This window comes from Clupea harengus, chromosome 14 (genome assembly GCF_900700415.2).
Source record: "Clupea harengus chromosome 14, Ch_v2.0.2, whole genome shotgun sequence".
In the NCBI taxonomy this organism is placed as follows: domain Eukaryota; kingdom Metazoa; phylum Chordata; class Actinopteri; order Clupeiformes; family Clupeidae; genus Clupea; species Clupea harengus.
Genome location: NC_045165.1, coordinates 17,550,832 through 17,574,630, shown reverse-complemented (window position 1 = coordinate 17,574,630; position 23,799 = coordinate 17,550,832). Strand labels below are relative to the sequence as shown.

The following is a 23,799-nucleotide window of genomic DNA, read 5'->3' as shown; positions in this document are numbered from 1 at the left end:
CCGGAAGAGTTTTCTTAAATTGAAAGCGCGTTCTCGTGCTCCTGAATTTGCATACATACACGCCCCGCCAGCTCCTTATAAGGGCACGCAACCGTAGTGACGTGTGCAGTCGGAATCAACCGAATCTACACGAAAGCAACTCGTAAACGAGTCATGTCAAAGCTGAAAGCGAGGCTGAGCACCGTCGAGTAAACGCAGATCTAACTTTAACGTTGCAGAGGTGGACCGTTGCAGGATGTAGATGTGCATTATATTCCACTATAGCTATATCAACGTGATTGAGTTTAGTGCTTATGTATTTATTCACTTACATTTGCAGTGTTCGTGTACATTCACATTTACATTTAGTCATTTAGCAGACGCTTTTGTCCAAAGCGACGTACAAGGGAGAGAACAGTCAAGCTACGAGCAATAGAGACCTAGTGTAACAATAAATACTACTTTACATAAGAAATAGAAAAACGAAATAGAAAATAAAAACGAAGTGCAGGAATGTAACTGCCGTAAGTGCATGTTAAGCACTAGTCGAAGTGCCAGTTAGGAAGGGAGATGCTCTCTGAAGAGTTGGGTCTTCAAAAGCTTCTTAAAGGTAGAGAGGGACGCCCCTGCTCTGGTAGTGCTAGGCAGCTCATTCTGGTGTAGTCCTTTTATTTATTTTATGACATCACGGTGCCTCGTAGAATCATGACTATACATGTGAAACGCAATTGTTAATGATACAAATATTCTCGTAATTATTATTATTATTATAATTATTTTAATTCGAGGATGTCTGTAGAGTTGATGTGAACGCAATCACCAACGATTTCTCACAAATTCATTAACACTTCTAACACGGAGAGTTTTCTTAAATGCGATTCCTCAAAAAACCACAAGATGGCCCACGGGGCCATCTTGTGGTTTTTTAAGGAATCGCATTTGAGAAAACTCTGGCCGAGTTACGACTGCTATTTCGAGTTCGGAAATTCCTTCTTAAATTCTTCTTAACTGCGTTCGAGAATGAGGCCCAATGTTAGTAAAAGAGAGTTTCAGTGACAACATGACTAAGCATTTTGACTGTATTGTTCATAAACAATGACACAAGGACTCTTCATTCTGATGGCACTGACATGTTTACCCACATAAATGTTTGCTTTTGAGATTTTAAGGATTTTGAGCTTTTCACGTAATACATTGTGTGATGCTGTTTGTACGAATTGTATCGAGAAATGCACTTTGTGTTTAGAAAATGTTAAGGATGATTTGAGAAATGTACCAAAGTGACTGAGAAAAAGGGTAATACCTCTGATGTTCCTGCTTTTCATAGAATGCATATCACTCATGCTGGGCAAAAAGGCTATTTCATTGTGAACACAGAAATAGAAACTGCTAGATATAGGCTCTACCTTTGTTTACTTAAGTCCCATGTCACTAAACAATTCATTTGGCAAAATCCCATTAACAGCCAGGATGAGAACCCCATGTTACCTTTGCTGCCTCCAGTGGCAGTAACTGTTGCTGTACTACCTGTGGAGGGCCTGTGCTTTTTGCCCCCGACGCGGGGCAGTGTGTTGGACTGTGTTTTCTGGTGTATAAAAGACAATGAAGCAGAAATATTAACATCAGATTAACATCTGTAACACTGTATTCTGTAACACTTTCACACGTGAGTTATTATCAAGAACTGTTTTTACACTAGAGGCGATTTACAAGCATTGTAAGATAAAGGGATTTATGACATTTCTGATACCAAATCACTGACTGTTTCTGTGTGTGTATGTGTATGTGTGTGTGTGTGTGTGTGTTCATGTTTTGTTTAGGCCTTACCGTGTAAGCCTTTTTCTTATGAGATCGAGGTGACCCGGAGCCCTCGTCCTCTGATTCTGTCTCACTGTAACACTCTGCAACACAACAGCACAAGTAGCTTAACCACAAACACACACCCACACCACACACACTCTCTCCCAAAACACACAAACACCCTTTCTCTCTCTCTCTCTCTCTCTCTCTCTCTCTCTCTTACCACACACACACACACCACAAACACACGGTCACTCGCTCTCTCTCTCTCTCTCATCACTCACACCTAATCGCTGATACTCTTTCTCTCTGATACCACACAAGTTAATTGACACACACACAATACTCTTCTGGCTAACTACAGCAGTGAACTCGGGTTACCTTCTTCGCTGTCTGGTGGGTCCTTGTGGAGCTTCTTGTGTTTCTGTATGCCGCTGATCAGGCTGTTGATCCACCTACACACAGAGAGCACCGAGTCCAGAAGAGACGAGAGGAGAGGAGCAAGGTCAACATTTACATTACCAACAGCCATAGCAGAACACTGAGCAGAGAAATCACCAGAAGCAATGGAGGGCAGGAGGTCAAACGCAGAAGAAGCCCTGGAATGGAACTGTGGAATGGAATCATTTACCAGGCACAAGGTCATATGATTAAAATGTGTCTTTGTCCTGTTTAACAATGTAACATACCCTAAAGTAGGCCTAATATACTACCGTATATTACAATGTTAAAAGAAAGAATGTGCTGTTGTTTCAGAGGATGAAAAACTACATTTGACAAACAAATGTTAGCTTTGGTAACTTTGGTAACTTTGGTAACTGCAACGTTTGTACTTTGTATAATAATGTTAAAAATATGCCTACTCCCGACATGAAGGGCAATAGGGTGCCTCACCCTCTAGTGGCGCTTGACTTAGAACAGCCCCCAGAAGTGTGTAGCTGAAAAGCCCACAAGTCAAGGACAGAATATGTGTGAATGATGTTTACATAAGTACCACACAGATCTTGGGTTTGCTCCACCTGAAGCGTGTAACTGCCTTCATGGTGCAGATATCACAGACTTAAATCAAGGGGCGTGTATATATGTGTATGCTTAGAACTGCCGCGTAGCTGCGCACTTTTAGCACATGGGAGAATGGCACCCTGCTAGGAGCTGTTACACAGAGGAGAGAGCTCCTTGTCGTTCCCCTGAGTGCACTTTGACTGGCTTATACAGTTTACAGTGCTGTATATTAGCATACTGCTAAGAGGGTTGGCGTTATTGCAATGATTATTAGATTACTTTAATTAATTTGTCTTTACAAAGACATGCAATTTCTCTTTAGCCACTGTCTCTTGCATTACTCCGAACATCCAGATGGTGGCGCACATTCCCTTTCTGAAATTCAGTGTCATTCTTCTACAACACCTCTATTTTGAAAAGACCAACCAGTCAGTGTGTGTGTGTGTGTGTGTGTGTAACACAAATGTGAGAGTGCATGTGTGAGTGTGTATGAGTGTGTATTAATGAGAGAGAGACAGAGAAAGTGAGTGTATATGCATGCATGTGTATCTGAGATAAGAGCGCTGCCAGTCAAAGCCAGACCGATAAACCCTGATGAGAGATTTACACCATCAATCCTATCGGCTGAATCTAAACCGCATGTAAGCCGAATCTAGACCAGGTCCACGCCAGAGACTACTTCTACCTGCACCCACCTCTCTGTGACACAGAGGACCGGGTGTGTGATGTTGGATAGCAAGAGCTAAGAAATGTGGTATTATAACGAGTTTCCATGACCTTGTCCTTACGGTGGCAGTAACCACGGCACACTGTGAACTGTGTGAAGATACACAGTGCATTTGTACATCAGCACAATGACTACTGCCCTTCTGTCAGAGCCATTGACAGTGTTTTATTTCCCGTTACAGCACTGCAATCCTGATCTTATAGTTTATTACGGATATCTTCTAACTCCACTCCAGCCTACCGGAAAAGCAGAAAATCATTCAAAGTAAAATGGCCTCCCGTTAAATTACGACGCAATATCAGGATTCGGAATGCAAGATTCTAAGACTGTACGGTATAGGCTACATTGCATTTACCAAACAGACCTTTTTAATACATACAAACATTTTCAGACTTGCTTCTATTTACCTCCTAGAGGTGAAATATCATGTTTGTGTGTTAGTGGCTCTCAGGTAGGCATTTATAGAGTATGTAATCACTGTGACATTTAACAGCAGAGGAGGCGCAGAAGGAGAACCCTGTGGTGTAACTGCACACGCACACAGAGAACAAAGGACACAGAGAGATACTGAGGAGGGGCGGTGTGTGTGTGTGTGTGTGTGTGTGTGTGTGTGTGTGTGTGTGTGTGTGTGTGTGTGTGTGTGTGTGTGTGTGTGTGTGAGAGAGAGTGTTTTAACACATTTATGATGCTTAACCTCCATCTAAAAAGAAATTAACCCAAAAACTGATGTTTGTTTGTGCTGCATTTGGGCACATTTGTACCATAAAGCTGGTTTGGGAGATTTAGCAACATTACATTTCAGTACGTCTAGAGAGCCCAGAGTGATGTCACAGCATATTAGACTCTGGCAGACTTCAAGGCAGGGTAACGGTCTCTGGTGGCCATTATGCTGATTTGTGCCATTTAAATGATAGCGTATGCAGTATTACTGTAGTGCGACCTGTTTCTATTCAGTCTGTGGAAATGTAACACCTCAAAACCCAGGCTGGCACAAACAACATTTGTACAGCACATATCAGTGCAGCTGAACACCAGTGGTGTGATTTCATCTCTTTTGAGATGGGTGTGCCGGAATCACCGTGGCGACTGCGACAGGTTGTTTTCTGTGGCACTCACTTGCTCATTTCGTTGACGTTGTCTGCAGCAAAGAAGAAATTCTGGAAGCGCTGATGGCACATTTTGAAGACACTGCAGAAGGAGAGAGCAAAGAGGACGAGAGAAAAGAGAGAAAGAGAAAAGAAAGAGAGAGAGAGAGAGAAAGAGGGAGAGAGAAAGAAAGAGAAAGAGAGAAGAGAGATAGAAAGAGAGAGCGAAATAGAGAGAGAGAGAAAAGAGAGAGCAAAACAGAGAGAGAGAGAAGAGAGAGAGAGGGAGAAAGAAATAAAGAGTGAGAGAAAGAGTGGAATGAGGAGGGATGGAGGAGTGACAGAGAAGTGTGGAGGAGAGAATGAAACAGTTAGCAGAGGTGATAAGACTGCCCTTGGGAACAGGGAACATAGCCGGCTAAATGAAAAACGATCAGTCATAAGAGCGACAGTCGTTACACGCCTCAGCGCCTCTACTGCGCTGCATGCTCACACACACACACACACACACACACACACACACACACACACACACACACACGCACACATACATGCACACACACACACACGCACACCCCCCACACACGCACACACACACACACGCACACATACATGCACCCACACACACACGCACACACACACACACGCACACACGCACACACGTACACACACGCACACACACACGTGCGCATACACACACACGCATACACACAGGGACTAGTATTGGTACAATGTTAGAGAGAGAGGGAGGGAAACTCGCCCAGCCAGCCCAGGCCCAACCCAGGCAACATGGATGAAAATAAGACTCATATATAACTGGCATGATGCAAGAACAGAGATGTGAATAAATGTGTATGATTTGTGCTCAATAAGTGAATTGGAAAAAATAATGGATGGAAATTAATCTAAATGTCATATTAGCGGGAGGGGCTGTGCGGTTATGGACAATAAAACACAGGTGACACATTTGGTTCCTAGCAACTGCAAACAAACAGTGGAGTGAAATCAGGATGTTAAACACTCACTACTTCCTCTTGTGTTCTCCAGCACTCTCAATGCTGTAACTGCCAATCTTGACAAGGCCCTCCGCTTTCTCGTCCTGCGAAGGTCACACACACACACACACACACACATAAATGCATGTTGTACATACAGACATACTCAAATGGCCAGACACAGACACAGAGACACACACACAGCGCACTGTATTTGTGTTACCACAAGAGCAACCAATCAAAAGACTAATCATGCACTCACACAAACACTCAAACAAACACACACACAAACACACACACACACACACACACACACACACACACACACACACACAATCATCAGTGCGTCCAACATACACATCAGTGCCTCCAAACATCAGCTGCCAAGAAGCCTCCAGAAAGGCAACAAATAACAGCTTTCATAATCAAATTCTTAATGAGTGCCTGCGTCATGCCAGCTCTGCTCTGAGATGCTGCCAGCGGGTAGGGGGAGAGGGGCACATTGACACAGGGGGAGAGGGGCACAGGGACAGAAGTGCACAGCAATGATGGACAGAGGGGTAAAGGGGGAGAGGGGCACAGCACTGATGGACAGAGGGGTAAAGGGGGAGAGGGGAACAGGGGGAGAGGGGAACAGCACTGATGGACAGAGGGGCACCTGAAACTGAAACTGAAACACCTGACACTCGGAAAATAACTCCATTGAGGACGAAACAAGACCCCTCCACTGCGCGTGGATTTACTTGCCTATACTGACCAGCGGACTATTCATTATCCCTTACATACAAGAGGCCAAAGTACTGATACAGTTTTATGACAAAATAGCAATACATAGGTGTAGGGCAGCTCTAGCGCCTGGCTGATGGGTAAAAGTGTAAAGGGGTAGAGGGGTAAAGGGGCAGATGGGTAAAGGGATAAATGGGTAAAGAGGTAGATGGGATGTGAGACGGACCTGTTGGCTGGTGTACCAGTAGAGAGTGGGCCCCTTCAGCACGAACCAGAACCGCTGCCACTTCTGGGTCATGAACATGCTCGTCTCCTTGCGCTTCTTCCACAGCCAGCCGTCGCTGTCTGGCCGGCCCAGCTCCCGGCACGACACACGCCGACGACTCATTGCCGTGGTTTTACCTGAAGGGAGGGGCGTAGACATAGCATCCATGGAGCGTGTTAGGAGAGGTTGCCTCTACAGGTGCACTGGGTTTCTCCCGATGAAATAGAACATTTTAGTCTCCAGTGTTTCTTCACACTAATGTATATCTCTCACCGGCTATTGGTTATTTATTCCCTAATGTATATCTCTCACCGGCTATTGGTTATTTATTCCCTAATGTATACCTCTCACTGACTATTGGTTATTTATTCACTAATGTATATCTATCACCGGCTATTGGTTATTTATTCCCTAATGTATATCTATCACCGGCTATTAGTTATTTATTCACTAATGTATATCTATCACCGGCTATTGGTTATTTATTCACTAATGTATATCTCTCACTGACTATTGGTTATTTATTTCTGACCAACAACACGGTGGAAAGAGACAATGGGCCTCATTCTCGAACGCAGTTAAGAAGAATTTAAGAGGAATTTAAGAGGAATTGGATTTAGGACAACATTCGGCATTCATGAAAGTTTTCTCATCTGGGATTTGCTCTGAACTTCAGAAGACTTTCCGAACTCGAAATAGCAGTCGTAACTCGGCCAGAGTTTTCTCAAATGCGATTCCTTAAAAAACCACAAGATGGCCCCGTGGGCCATCTTGTGGTTTTTTGAGGAATCGCATTTAAGAAAACTCTCCGTGTTAATGAATTTGTGAGAAATCGTTGGTGATTGCGTTCACATCAACTCTACAGATCCTCGGATTAAAGTATCATTAACAATTACGTTTCACATGTAGGCCTATAGTCATGATTCTACGAGGCACCGTGATGTCATAAAATAAATAAAAGGACTACACCGGAATGCTGCGCTCGTCTAGTGAGCGTCGTTTGGCACTGCCGTCTGTGCAAGTACGGCAATCCAGAATTTTCAAGTAGTTCCACGTTGGTGGAACGAACTGCCTAGCACTACCAGAGCAGGCGCGTCCCTCTCTACCTTTAAGAAGCTTTTGAAGACCCAACTCTTCAGAGAGCACCTCCCTTCCTAACTGGCACTTCGACTAGTGCTTAACTTGCACTTATAGCAGTTACATTCCTGCACTTCGTTTTTATTTCCTATTTCGTTTTTCTATTTCTTATGTAAAGTAGTATTTATTGTTACACTAGGTCTCTATTGCTCGTAGCTTGACTGTTCTATCCCTTGTACGTCGCTTTGGACAAAAGTGTCTGCTAAATGACTAAATGTAATGTACACGAAACCGCTTTGACATGACTCGTTTACGAGTTGCTTTCGTGTAGATTCGGTCGATTCCGACTGCACACGTCACTACGGTTGCGTGCCCTTATAAGGAGCTGGCAGGGCGTGTATGTATGCAAATTCAGGAGCACGAGAACGCGCTTTCAATTTAAGAAAACTCTTCCGGGGGAGCACAGCCCAGAAAACTTCTGCTGCGTAGGACCGCATTTTCAAGCGTGCATGAATTTGGCGGATGTCTTTTGCTTACGTTGTTTTTCCGAAGCCCGTAAGAAACATTTCAGAAGAAACTTCAGAAAATGTTCGAGAATGAGGGCCAATGTGTTCGCATGTACCACATTTCATCATTTCACAGACTTGTAATGTCATGTTGGCATGACTTTTGTCTGGCTTGTTTACCAATGGCCAACCACTTGAAAACCGGCCTACTGGGTATGGAGCGTCGTCATAGTAACTCACACTGTCATAATACTAGGGGCATTGAGTTCAGCTGCTGAATGTCTGAATGCCCTAGTGTTTGTTTGTGAGTTTATTTCATTATCCACATATCACACATTACCATATGAGTTGTCAGGAAGAATGAGTTCAGTACCTTTTGTAGAGCCCTTCCTCTCATCTTTATCTTCCTGAAAGAAGAAAGTAAAACAGTTATTAAGTTTGACTGAAAGATGGCATGGAGCATGGCATGTTATTAGATAGGGAGGATTCAAGGAGGGTTGTCTACAGGGAGCGCTTCACCTACAGGGAGCGCTGCGTTTCACAAACATCACTAAATAAAACACATCTGTGTGAATTTCAAAAACGCAGCTGAATACGTTTTTTCCTGGAGTTTTTCTCCATTTCTGTCTCTCTCTCCCGTCCATACAAAAACACACACACACACTCACACAGACACACACTCACACAGACACACTCACCCTGTGCCCTCCCATCTCAGGGCAGGAGCTGATGCTGCTTCTGCCCAGCTCCAGGGCCTGTGGAAGGGGGGAGGGGGACCTGCGGTCCACTGGTACCTCTACCTCCAGTACTGAGCTCACTTCAGACCGATCCAGCTCCTCACTCTCTGCACACACACACACACACACACACACACACACACACACACACACACACACACACACACACACACACACACACACACACACACACACACACACACACTTGAAATGTAATGCCAGCTAACATAGATAACATGTTCATTTGCAACTGAGCACGATGTCCAGCTGAGGTAATTCATAAATACACTCCTACTATTTCATCCAAATGAGGTAGTTCATAAAAGCACTAATACTACTTCCAAGTCATGTACCCAAAGCACATAAAGACCTCATACTATCAAACTGAGCTATTGCTCTCCCTGAATACTGTTATAACAGCATTAGGAGTTTCCCATAGTCCATCTAACCCCACTCTCACCTGCCCCCTTGTGGTTGAGGTGTGAAGTGTAGGTTCCTGTCTCATCCACGCCGCTGTCGCTGGTGAGTTCTGATTCCTCCCGGCTCATCAGCTGACGGGCCTCAGGCCCATGGACGGCAGACCTGAGGATACAGAACACCAGCTGTCATTCGCACTGTCAGGTGTCAATCAGGCAATCATATGTCAAACACATGGTCAGCTGTCAATCACACAGATTAGCGGTCAATCACAGTCACCTGTCAATTAAATAGTCATCTGTCAATCATACACCACGCTGTCAACCACAGTCATCTGTCATTCACACAAAGACTGTCGATCCCACAGCACACTGTCAATCACAGTAGTCTGTCATTAAAAGGAGCTGTCAATCATACAGAGCAGCCGTCAATCACACAACAACTGACAATCATAATGAATGCTGTCAATCATACAATGCAGATGTCAATCATACATAGGCATCTGTTACACTGGTAATCAATTATCTAGACACAATTTAATTAATCGCACAACATAAACATCTTTCCGAAAAATCTGTATTAGCCACACAGCCAACAATCACACACACGGACACACACACAATCACACACACACACACACACACACACACACACACACGCACACACACACACACACTATTTGATAACAATGATGAGGAGATCCATAACTCATTTGTCCATCAATTTGAGGAGCTAACAGCCTCACCGAACAGCTGTCAATCAAATAGTGCCCCTCTAGACTCAGTTCTCCCCAGTGACATACACTCCCTAGCAACAGCATGCACAAATACACCCATGTGCTAACACACTTCAGTCCCAACACACAAACACACCCACATAACAACACACCAACTACCTATTAACATTTACCTACACAAACACGCCCATACACCTACATTTACCTACACACTTGCAGACCAACACACAACCATCCTATAACACAAACATGACACACAAATACACCCACACACCAACACACCTAGGGTTAGAAAACACACAGACTTACGGCAAGACACCTTAACACCAACTCAATGATGTACGTAAGTGCTGTATGTTCAGCTTACAAAACACACCAATGAAGCTCACATCCACAAACAACCTAAACATTATCACACAAACACACTGATTCATACACGCTCCCTAACCCCAGCATGACTATACACACAAAACACACCAAAACACCTGCGGTCCAACAAACCTCACACACCTAACAAGCCACTGACACACTAACAACAGCTCTCATGATAGATCTGCAAAGCTTTACGGTAAACACAGAAAGTGGTACACTTAATATGTATGTCATGATTTATGAAATGGTCTGTTCTAACTCAAAGCCTTCCCATCAGCCAGCTCATAGTTACAACAGTCTGAGGGATTGTTCTGATGTTCTCGTTTCTGAGAACCCAGGATTCCTGGAAAAGGTACTAGATCAGCAGACTTCAGCAACACTACCCCCCCCCCCCCCCCGGGATGTCAAATAACATCAGCCAGCTGCTGCTGTCCTCATTTCAGATGATCCAAACACACAGTCAACTCCAGTCATGCTCACCAATAGCTGATCCACCCCACAGCCAATTCAGGCCAGGAGCAGTCAGCTACAGTTGACTCATCACTGACAGAAAATGAAACAGATAATAAACATCAGCTATAACTGATCACTTCCGATGATCCAAACACAGCCATTTCAGGCTAAACTCACAATAACTGATACATCACCACTGTAAACCATGTAAACAACAGAGAATAAATACCAGTTATAACTTATAATTTCAGATGACCTAAATTCAGGCCAGGTTTAGCAACAACTGACACATAACCCATATAAACATTGGATGATCAATCCGATATATCTATTATTACTGATACATCATGAATATGCAGATCAGACAATAATAAAAATGCACTAACTACTGATAGAAACAGGGAAAGTGTAGCTATCCGAGAAATCAAATGGCTCTGGCACAAAGGGCAAAAATGGCTAAATTTGGAAGCTTACAAATAACCTTGTTTACTAATATGATTACAGCACAGGAATACAGCACAGGAATACATTGCAAACAAAGTTTGACTCACTACAGTATAAACACTCCCCCACAAGCACTCAGTGGAGATTAGATACTGTATGTGTAACATCCAGAAATCTCAGATCTGATGAAAACACAGCAATAACTGGAACTCTGTCCTGTGACTCCTGACTCCCTGTGAATCAGGGCCTGGATTTGAAGACATCCACTGAGCACTTACGATAGTCGTAACTTGCTTTGCCTGTCATATGGACCATCGATTAAGAGATATGACCAACCGAGCAAAGTATTCCCAAGTGCTGCATAGACATTTGAGAATCTAAGCCCTTGACAGGATGAAAAAAACTGATCTGAAGCCTGTCTGTGTGGGAAGTTTACAGCTGGATAGGTTTCACATCCACGAGGATTCTCACAGATCAGAGAGCTGCCTGCAACCACACTCACCTGAACGACAGGGACCTGACTGAGGCCGCGACTCTGTCAAAGATGGAGTGTCTCTTCTCGTCCTCTTCCTCCTCCTCCTCCTCCTCCTCTTCCGCCTCTTCTCCCTCCTTAGGAGAATAGAGAAAGGCAGAGGAGTACAAAGAGGGAAAGAGAGGAGGCATTAGCTTTAGGCGTGTCATTGGTGTGTGTGTGTGTGTGTGTGTGTGTGTCTGGGCTACCACAGAGGGCCAATTCCTCTCCTGTGGTGTGATGCCAACCTAATGAGTGACGCAGAAGGCACACCGTAACAGATGGCATCACACACACAATCCTAAACACTTCTCTCATTCACACACACACACACACACACACACACACACACACACACACACACACACACACACACACACACACACACACACACACACACACACATATAAAACACACAGTCAAACACACAGTCAAACACATATACATAGATATATATATATATATACACACCTTCTTGTTCATGCACATACATACACACACACACACACACACACACTGAACCGAACCTGTTAATGAGAAGACCCTATGGGCTTGCCCGTGACTGCACTGGGACACAGAGAGGCTGAGTCACAGCTCTGCGTGTGAGCTCACACACCATGGGAGCACCCTGCTGCCACTGGGGTCATACAGGTTTGGAGCAAGGGAGTGTGTGTTTATATGTGTTTGTTTGTGTGTGTATGAAGGTGTAAGTGAGAGAGAGTAAATATGTATGTATAAGCAAACAGATGTACATACATGAGTGTGTCTGTGAGTATTCAAGTGTGTCCATGTTTGTGTGTGTGTCTGTGTTATGTGGAGCGCTGTGCCTGTGCACCTCCGTACCAGTGTGTGGGGAAGTGTGTAAGATGTACTTACAGTAACAGTAAGTACAGTAAAGACTTGACGCTTGTGTGTGTGTGTGTGTGTGTGTGTGTGTGTGTGGAGGGGGTGTTTGTGGGGCTGTGAGAGACTCCTCTGAATGTCACCCCCTCTCCCGTCTCCTGGGAACATTCGCCGTGACAACCAGGCATTAACGGGCACATACACACCTCAGGCTCAGTCTCTGGAGGCTTCTCTTTCCATTTTATTGACACTGGAACCTTCTTTAAGACGAGCGTAACTCCGTTAGGGTTCTCCTTTAGTTTCTTCACCAGGTTCTTTCGACTCCAGCCCACCTGAGAGAGCAGAACAACTCTAATGATACCACACAGATGGCCCAGAAGGTTTTGTTTGCCTTTCAGAGACCTTCCATAGGTTTAATGTTTACTTTCATCATCATATGAACTTAAGTGTGTTTGAAAGGCTTATATATTAAATCTGGAATTTTCCATCTCAAGGATAATATCAATGGCAATAAAATGTAATAAAAAAAAACAACTTCAAAATGTCTTGGACTTGGACCAGTCATCAGATCTCACGGGTTTCTAACAGCGTGAAAAATGTTGGATGTTTAATCAAAATTATGTTGGCTATCAGCACATCAGATCCACCACATTGGTCTATATTTGGGATCCATTTTACACTGTACCCTACCCAGTAGGTTATATACATTATGTACACACAATTAATCAACCCTAAACATAATACAAATCTTAATAGGACATTACCAACCCTAATCCTGATTAGACTTACTAAGACTTTAGCATCATTACCTCAGTATCACCACTACTCACCACTATCTGGTCATTCACCTGGATCACCTCATCTCCAGCCAAGATCTTCTCACAGAAGTCAGCGGGGAACTGGACAGGGATAAAACACAAAACAAAACAAAACAGCGTTTACAGACACTGTAATAATGTACTGTCTAATGTCTAATGTACTTTGGGCCGGTATGCTATGAGTCCTATGTTAGCACTCAATACTATGACACTACTCCCACCTTGTGAGTACTATGCTAGTTTTGAGAATATTATCTTCTCCAAAACTTCCATGTGTATGAGAGCTGTTCTATTTGGTAGCACGTAAAGGTAGCGAGAGACACAGATGAAAGACATTATGGTCTTTTTTAGAAATGGTGGTGTCTTTTTTGTGTTTTGCATCACTACAGACGCTTCTAGGCCTTGTGACTGGACTGTGACCAAATGGAAAAATCCAGCTGCTCACAGTCCCACTCCCATGTGAGGCTCACACATCATTACACCAAATACATCAACCCCTTTTTCCCAACCTCTCTCAGTCTCTCTGTCCTACTCTTCCTCTCTCCCTCACACATCCTTCCAACAACACATTTTACCATAACCTTTACCCTTTACTTCCTTTCTCTCTCTCTCTCTCTTTCTCTCTTTCTCACACACACACAAACAAACACACACACACACACAGACATGCTGAAACCATTAGGCACATGCTATGCCTGTTCTTATGTACACTTTCTTTGGAGGCACCAGGCCAAGGTGACCTGTGGAGGTCACAGCACCTCCCTTAAACAGACTGAAATTGCACTCAACCTAGAAAAGTAGCCTACACATGACTCATGAAGCGACTCGGGTACTTCTCTCTTTCTGATTTCGCCACCAGGCCTATTACCACAGTGAGCTATCTGTAAGTCACTTACCTCAGTGATATGCCTTACTGCTTAGTTTATCGTTTTTGTCTATAACATGCCATATATGCTGTTATATTTTCCATTTTTTGTCTTTCATACTCCATATGTGCTACTATTATTCTGCCTGTATATTTTCTGTATTCATCTGTAATGCACCATATGCACTGCTATATGTTCCATGTTCCTATGTGACATGCCATATATTTTGTGTGTGCCTGGTCGAGCACGATTGTGGTGGTAAATGAGCTATGGAGTCACAGTGCCCTCTGCATTGCTCTGGTGGTGTGGTGTGGTGTGGGGGGAGGGGAGGAGAGGGCCTGATCCTTACCTCTGCAACTGTGCCCGTGACGTAATGATTACTGGAGCCAGTGGAGATGATCTCTATTCCCTGAGAGAGGGGAGAGAGAGAGAGAGGGACAGATAGAGAGAGAAAGAGAGAAAAAAGGAGATGTTATTACTATTATTATGTTATTCCAATATTAAGAATGTAATCCAATACACACAATCTAAATCCTTTGACTTCATTTGTAAAACGAGAGAAAGAGAGACGAAGAGATGGCAGGGGAGTAAAAGAAAGAGGTAAAATAAGAGACAACATCATCAGCCACATGTAATGGTGCCCAATATTATCTGTGTCTGTGCAGAAACGCTCACAGGTGTCCATGTTGATCTAGCTGTGTATTCATCTACATGATGTGTGCTTTTCATTCAATAAGAGGTGCGTAATTGTCCATATGCGTGTTGGATATGTGTATGTTTGTCTGGATGAATGTCTGTGTGTGTGTGAATGTGTGCGTGGGAGGGCGAAAGAGAGACAGATGGAGAGAGAAAGATAGTGTGTGTGTGTGTGTGTGTGTGTGTGTGTGTGTGTGTGTGTGTGTGTGTGTGTGTGTGTGTGTGTGTGTGTGTGTGTGTGTGAGTGTGTCTGTTTGAGTGTGAGTGTGTGTGTGTGCGAGTGTGTGTACAGTTCAAACACACAAACTGTCTGTCTGTCTGTCTGTCTGTCTGTCTGTCTGTCTGTCTGTCTGTCTGTCTGTCTGTCTGAGCAGCCTAATGCACCTCTTGGCAGTGATACACGCTTGCTGAAGAACATCCAGAAGCTGGCATAGAGACAGCCCAGAGCAGATCTATAACCGTCACCCAGGCCTCTTTTTCACTGGCTTCAGATGACGTAATAGCCATTGAAAAAGAGGCCTGGGTGACGGTTATAGATTAGCCATTAGCTGCACCAGCTGACAGCACAGGACAGCTGGACCACCGTCTCAGATTCACACCAGCAGGATCAATCAGTCCTGACCGAGCCCGAGAAACCTCTTGCTGCACTACTGATTACATCACAATATGCAGCTTTGTCTCTCTGAAATTCTGACATAACCCATCTCTTATGAAGCTGCGATGTCACAAATGAAGGTAGACTTGTGTTTGTCATATTTGGGAGATGATACACTGAGTAGCATCTGAGGCTAACCTGTCATGTGCTTATAAGGGGTTCAACAAAGGACAAATATGCTCAAACATTTTTCTGATTTTTCAAATACACTGTAAGTGACTGTACCCATCAATCTGTTCAGATAACTTCTCTCAGCAATGCTGCCAAATTGTTTCAACCAAAAAATGTCCAACGACTTTCGAGCACACAATACATACACAATTCAACATATCACACTAAAAAGAAAAAGAAGCAAAAACTACATTTTGATATCTGTCACATAAATATTAATTATATATATAGTATAGAGGACACCCATATGGTTGCCGTTCAAATGTATGAAGGCCCTCTTCCGACACTTGAGGAGGATTGAAGATATGATGAATCCTCTCTTACTGATACACAAGAGACAGCACTCCAAGCTGCCCCTGACACAAAGCCCCTCTCTCACACTGCTTCTGTAGTAAATGTACCCATTATACAATGACTAAAGGCTATAGCTAATCCTTTCTTAGGTTATGACTATAATTTTTTCAGGGGGGAGTGCAACCCCCCCCCCAAACTCGCACCATGAATACATCTCTCTCTATGCAAAGATCTAGGCATTCAATGGGCTTCAACAGCAATCATCCTCTCTCTCTCTCTCTCTCTCTCTCTCTCTCTAAAGCTCATTTCAGGATGTTGTAAGAGAAATACGTGTCCAGCACACGGAGTCCTCTATCCCTCCTTCTCTGGCCCCTGCCATCTTTGTTCCGTGCCACACAAGCCACCTGTAATTACATCAAACATTGGACAAACCGTACGGCCGGGTAATTACTCTTTCTTTAAATAACCTTACTTTTGCTACTCGCAGAGCACGACTATGCCTCTGAATCACTATGGCAATGTGTATGGTCACTCTATTGGTTTAGAACTGGAAATGAATTGGATCTGGTCCACATCTGTTGACTTTGTTACTTGACGAGTGCAGCTGTGCTTGCATCACTGCACAGTCCCTCCAGGATTTCATGTTTTTTTTGTGATTTGTTCAATCAAAATGACAAATGTGGTGGTAATGAAAACATTAAAAAGGAATTAAAACTTTAAATAAAAAAAAGTTTGTTCTCTTTTGTGTCTCTTTAAACCGCACTTAAACTCTACATATACTAGAAATGAAAAGAGCGCGAGAAATTAAAAGAGTTTTTGGAGCGCGACACTGTCAAGACCACCAAAATAACAGCGGACCATAAACTGCTCTAATCTGTTTTGTAGCTGGCCACTATCACCACAGGTGCGTTCAAATTTGGCAAACAGAAGCGAACGTTCGAGCCAAATGTGTTTTCTTTGAACTTTTACATATGAACGTTTTTGTGTACAACATTCCAAATTGTTCGATTTTACAGTAACGCTTACTCCAGCGTCCATGTGTGTGTTTGCAAACATTACGTGTTTGTGTGAGCAGATAGGTGTGTATCTCTATTTGTGTGTGTCTATGTGTGTGTGTCTGTGTGTGTATCTGTGTGTAGTACCAGCTGGTCTCCTGGAGAAGTGGGCACCAGGTCCACACTCTCAAGTCTGGCCGTGTGAGAGAGCAGGGCGTCGGGGCTGCCTGTCAGAATCTCGTCACACACTGCCACCAGCTGCCGACACTGTGGGACAGGAAGAGGCAGGATCAGAGGACCTCTACGGGCCACAGGAATACACATACCGCATCATCTGACCACTCAGCCACAGAAACATGAACCCACACATGAACACAGACATGAATCTACACATGAACACACACACTTAAGGAATGACAGTTAAGAGATAAAATTGACTTGTTAGAGGTTGTTATTTTAGATTTCTACAGCTAGAACAAAGTCTCACATCATGGCAGAATACACACAGCATTTTTTTAAAACAACAAACATTAGAGGATATTTTCATTCATATGGCATCACAGCTACAGCAACCAACCATGAACACATGGACTCATAGCTACATCAAGTCACAGTCACACAGATGAATAGCTACAAATTGCAATATATACTCATTCAGGAAATACCACAGAGTTTCCTGAAATATTATTACAAAGTATTTTATTACATCTTTATGTTAAACACGAAGACAGACTGTACAAGACAGAGGGGAGAGAAAGAGAGAGAGAGAGATAGAGAGAGAGAGAGAGAGAGAGAGATGGAGAGGGGGTAGAGAAGAGGATGGATAAAGAGAAGAGGAGGTATAGGCAAAACAGAGAAACAGAGAGAGAGACACATAGATAAACAGATAAATGTGAGTACACTTACAATGGAAATGATATCCTTCTCCTTCTCATAGATAGTAATGTCCTGGGAACAGACAAAACAGCCAAGAGCTGACTACACAACAACAGCAAGATTAAACACACGCATACACAGCCACACACAAACTTTCACAGTACATGCACACACAGCACACAGCACACACACACAGTTCCAGCCAATCACTGCAGGTAGGCAGGTCCTGAGGGGAGGCTCGGGACACAGAGGCTCTCTCCACGCCCCATGCATGCGATCCAAAATCCAGAGGGGATAGGGGGCAACAGAACCCCTGCAGCCGTCAGTAACAGCATCCAGGAGGGGCATTTCGTTTCTTTACTCGGCTGACATACCTCAGTGTTGAATACAAATCTATTCCACACAAGGCTCCTAGCCAGCCAGGGCAAGACAGCCACTTACTAGAGGTGCTAAACTTCTTATTGCGTAACACTGCTAATAGGGCGGCTAAGCCTGAGATGACCCTTGGGTCTTTGAACTAGCGCCCCCCACAGGTAGAGCTGTGCTGCTCCCTTCACAGCCAACAACAGGACTCCCTCAGAGGGCTTTGAGATTAACAGGCTAATTACAAGCCCATGTTATGTGACACTGCACTCAATTGAGAATCTGTGCTATGCAGCTGAGAAGCGCTTAGCAGAGGACTGCTTATGCAACAGGCTGAAGATCCTTGCGGCCCGAATAATAAAAGAACAGATTCAACCGGAGGGAATGAGGAACGCAACAAGGAGCACAGCATAACGAAACAAAGATGGCTGTACTGTCACAGGCACTGTGTTTGGTGTGCCTTTTTGTTTCGTTCTTTAATCTGTCTTTTGTGTAACTCGTTTAAGTCAACATTGCAATAACCTTTGAACTTTACACATAAATATAATATAACCTTTGAACCTTACACATAAATATAATATAACAAACACAGAAACATAGAACTCTACCTGTTGTTATGAGATATGATGCAAACTTCAACCGCTGCCACACCTGAGTGTGTATGTCAGTTTGTGTGTGTATGTGTGTATGTGTGTATGTGTGGGTGCATCTGCGTGTGTAATTGCGTGCGTGCATGTGGGGGGGTTGTTGATGTCAACTTGGCTCACTTCTCTTTGAGGGGTGTGTCACTTCCTCTCAGGTTAAACACATCCACGCTATAACACTGACACACACACACACACACACACACACACACACACACACACACAAACACAAAGACACACACACTTTTTTTTTACTCACATACACACACTCAGCAAACATGAAACTCGTATCACTCGGCACCTTAAGCAGACATTCACAGGCACGACACACAAGCAACCTGGAGCTTCACCTCTGACACACAATCTTCCTAAGACCACGATGCTAAAGCCTCACGACAGTAGACTCAGGGGAAAACCAGAAAGCTTGACACTAACCATTGGGCTGTAAAAGTCCACACCACACCACACCACACCACACACACATCACACACACACCACACACACACCACACACACACCCACACACATAAACACACACACACACACACACACACACACACCACTGTATCTACTCCCAGCTCCTTCTCCTTTTGTTTCACTTCCTCTGCCTGTGACTACTATCAGAAGCAGCAAGCTGATACTATCTGACAAATTACTGTACAACATGTCCCCAGACAGTACAAAATCCCGGAACAGACTGCCCAGAACTGGGCCGGAGCTGGCCCGAGTTTGTCCCGGTGTCAGGTGTTATCCAGGAGCACAACCAGTCTGTTGCCGTGGTTCTGGCCGACACGCTACATGAAGCCCTTGAGCCGGCAGAAACTAATCACTGTGTATCGCCTCACTGCAAGTCTCGAGTCGGATCGCTGCAGACTCGACCAACTGTGGAGGGAAATTTTACTCTGGTCCACCATATCACATGGGCTTGCGGTGTTCTTGGCTAATCAAAAACAAACACATTGGCTAAGGCCAGATACTGTGACCAACACACACACACACACACACACACACACACACACACACACACACACACACACACACACACACACACACACACACACACACACACACACACACACACACACACACACACATAATTAGAAATGATCTAGTCACTGACTCACTGGTTTGCATTGCATAGCATACTGTTGATTGTAGGCTTAATGTCCTGAAGTTACGGCTGAACTATGTAATTATCTGAATAGTGTTGCTTTCATGGGTGACCTGGAGAGAACAGCATGTGGGGTAGAGGTAAATTAGCGTAGCATATGCAGACACCTGCCAGGTTTAAGTGCCATAACATTACAACTGGAAGTGCCTCGTTAAATCAAGCCCTGACTTTATATACAGATTACCAGAGGAGGGCAGTCACAGGGTCAATAAACGACATGAGCAAAGGCTTCTGGGAAGGCTGTGCTGCTTTGTGTTATGTTGATTGGAGGGAGATGAGGCGTATTGAAGAGAACCACTTCACCATCTCCTGCCCAAGGCATTATCCTGCCAAGTTGTCTAGGAAACATGTTATTTTGTGTGTGTGTGTGTGTGTGTGTGTGTGTGTGTGTGTGTGTGTGTGTGTGTGTGTGTGTGTGTGTGTGTGTGTGTGTGTGTGTGTGTGTGTGTGTGTGTGCGTGCGTGCATGCATGAGTGCGTGACTGTGTGTGTGTGTGTGTGTGTGTGTGTGTGTGTGTGTGTGTGTGTGTGTGTGTGTGTGTGTGTGTGTGTGAGGATATGGGTGTGGGTGGAATAGTAGATTGCGCTATGAATGTACAGTGAATATGCTCACATACATGCATGTGCACTCCCTATCTCTCTCTCCCCCTCTTCTCTCTCTCACACACACAAAGAAAACTACTGCAAGACTTTTGTATTTTAGAAAGCATCTTTCATGTACAAATGTAATGCAGAGTGCATACACAGGTATCTAAAACAGACAGCTTAAGAGAAAGAGCTTGCCGTATTCAGCCTACTCCATCAACTGTACTTACAGCACCTTGCCAATTATCCAGAGCTGTGAATGCACTGGATTTACATAATTATTTTATATTCCACTGGTCAACTGGCAGAGTAAGGTGGCAACAATACCTTGTTCATGGGTTTGATTCCCAGCACAGATACTGCAGAAATGTAGAATGTTTTGTAGTGTAAGTTGCTTTGGGTAAAAAGGACATGAATAAATGTAAATGCGCCTTGTTGTCTAGGAAAAATATTATTTTGTGCTAATTTTTTAAATCACAAACAAGTAGACACATCTGCATCTTGTTTCTTTATATGGACAAACAGGTATGCATCCATGCAGTACGCATCACCCCCGTATGCTTGCCATTGTTTGACCGTGAAGCCAACCTCCATTTTAATTGTTCTTCTGTGGTTCTTCTTGACAACGACTCACTATTGTGGGCTTGATTTGCATGTGCTCCCCATAATTACGAGGAGCCCAGACACGGAGGCACTGACCGACCATGATTACCTTCCCCTGTGACACCTGCAACAAAGACGGCTCTCCCGCTCTGTTTAGAGAAACAAATAACTTCTATAGAGTAGAGACACAGTTTCTTAGCAACCACAGAATGTATATATAATCAATGCCAGATGACAACCATATGTATGAACATCTGCCTCCACACCTGGTGCAAAGAAATGTACACCCATGTGACTGACAAAAAAAATCTATTTGTATGGAGCGATGGAAAATGAATGCTTCTATCCTGAAAATAGGGTAATACATATTTGTCAAACAATATGCAGGGTGATCTTGAGTTTCCAACACTGGGTTTACTACCCAACAATGGGTTTACTACCTACACAATAGTACACAATCTGGAGTACACAATCTGATTACCTGTGCAACTGCAGTGTTCTGTTAAATAAACATGAACGGCTATTTCCACTCTGTATGAGTGGATGGTGGGTCATAGCTCGCTTTCAGATGTGTTCATCATATAGATATGGTATTTATAGTAATGGTTCAGTATATACATCTGCATAAGAGGTCAGGTTTGCGCTGAACATATGGAGACAGTCAGTCATATTTATAGATATGGTATAAACATAACTTTAACTTTAACTTTAAGTGAGACAAGTAAGACTTTAAATGAGACACATAAGACCTCAGTTTAAGTGTCAGGGTCATGATTATGATGTGTCTTTGGGCTTCTCCGGATGTGTCTTTCCTGAGCCTGGAATGTAAATAAGATGGGCCAATGATCACATAAAAACAGGTCAGCTCAAAGGAATATTCACACAATGCTGACCAAAACCACTCTGATAAAGATAGGTGGCAGAAATAAACACACACACACACACACACAGACAGAGAAAGAGAGAGTGAGAGAGAACTCACAGAGACATGCACAAACAAACAAACAAACACACACACACTCTTTATATGAACAGGACAGGTATGCACACACACGCACAGACACAGACACACACACACACACACACACACACACACACACACACACACACACACACACACACACACACACACACACACAGACACACACACACACACACACAGAGATCCCTTTATGCCTCAATCCTGAATCATACACTGACTTGGGGCTGTTTCTGACACGTCATTCAGCGTTTTGAGTCTGAGCTTCCACACACCCCTCAGGAGGGTGCGGTTATTGCCCTGGTGTGCTGTGCTATGCGGTGTGTGTTGACACACACTTCCTCACAGCAACACACCGCTTGACCCCCTGCAAGCATCTGACTGAAGCCCTGTATATTTTACCAGCTTGGCTGACTCAGTCCACTCAACAACACTTAACCAACAACAACTGTCAAAAAACTGGTGACTCATGTCCAATCTCTCCACACAGCAATGTGAATATGGATTATAATTTTCTTCACAGCATGAAGAGCTTTTGAAGTTTTGTGTGCTCTGCTATGATGCCCTGTTCCATGGAGAAAGCAGTGAGAGAGGAAAGAAAATGTGAGCAGTGGGGCGGCTTTTAAAAGCTCTGCAGAAAACAGCGCAATTACGTGAAGTGCAGGGGTTGGCAATTAAATTAGAAACAATAAAGCAATCCGCCCGGCCGTAATCTAATTCAGAAACGATTCGGCCCTCCTTGGTCATTTAAGCCTTGGAGATAGAGTGGACTGATTCAGAGCCGCAGAGACAGTGGGGGTTTCTATTAATATGTTCATCTCCTAAACTACTTTTATCCAGTGTCACCTACAGTAAAGTAAGATGTCTATATATACTGATACACATATCTTCATCACTAAACATGCTCCTTGGTGTCACTCTGGTACGTTGCTTTAAGAGGTCAGGTAAGGGTGCCAGACTGGATCTCACAGCTAGAAAACATTATTCCCTATGGCTAGGTCATGACCTACTGAATACACAAAGCTGTCTTTTGAGAACAAAAACAAGAAGTCAAACAATAGGAAATTAGTGCTAGTAGAGAATGTTTTTTTTAAAGAAAAACATCCATTAATTGAGCGATTCAATTGCTCATTAACAGTAACTCTAAATGTGAGCCTTTCATTTGTAGAGGAAAGCTATTCTTAGTAACACTGCTTCTAAACACGTCTCAAAAGGTCAGCTTTCAGAGCATATGTGCACCTTTATTTGGACGGTCCCCTATAGACTAGCTACAGATGCTCAGATTATAAACACACTTTATTTGGATGGCACCCTATAGACTAGCTACAGATGCTCAGATTATAGACACACTTTATTTGGATGGTCCCCTATAGACTAGCTACAGATGCTCAGATTAAAAACAAACTTTAT

The 23,799-nt window shown here is 43.7% G+C and overlaps 1 protein-coding gene across 2 annotated transcripts in view; it reads right to left on the bottom strand.

Annotated features, from left to right (window-relative positions):
* The window catches only part of cnksr1 (connector enhancer of kinase suppressor of Ras 1), a 44,902-nt gene that overhangs the window by 5,359 nt on the left and 15,744 nt on the right, over positions 1 to 23,799 (bottom strand). Inside the window, exons 5-19 of one of the 2 annotated variants that reach the window (XM_012836677.3) lie at positions 18,077 to 18,118; positions 17,318 to 17,437; positions 14,709 to 14,768; positions 13,506 to 13,574; positions 12,882 to 13,007; positions 11,824 to 11,930; positions 9,360 to 9,481; positions 8,861 to 9,006; positions 8,536 to 8,569; positions 6,541 to 6,716; positions 5,619 to 5,692; positions 4,625 to 4,696; positions 2,161 to 2,234; positions 1,807 to 1,880; positions 1,468 to 1,564 (exon numbers count right to left, since the gene is read on the bottom strand). In XM_012836677.3, the coding sequence (XP_012692131.2) occupies positions 1,468 to 1,564; positions 1,807 to 1,880; positions 2,161 to 2,234; positions 4,625 to 4,696; positions 5,619 to 5,692; positions 6,541 to 6,716; positions 8,536 to 8,569; positions 8,861 to 9,006; positions 9,360 to 9,481; positions 11,824 to 11,930; positions 12,882 to 13,007; positions 13,506 to 13,574; positions 14,709 to 14,768; positions 17,318 to 17,437; positions 18,077 to 18,118 (1,393 nt within the window). The remainder of the gene's footprint in view (positions 1 to 1,467; positions 1,565 to 1,806; positions 1,881 to 2,160; positions 2,235 to 4,624; positions 4,697 to 5,618; positions 5,693 to 6,540; positions 6,717 to 8,535; positions 8,570 to 8,860; positions 9,007 to 9,359; positions 9,482 to 11,823; positions 11,931 to 12,881; positions 13,008 to 13,505; positions 13,575 to 14,708; positions 14,769 to 17,317; positions 17,438 to 18,076; positions 18,119 to 23,799) is intronic. The other variant, XM_031579888.2, reaches the window with a different exon arrangement.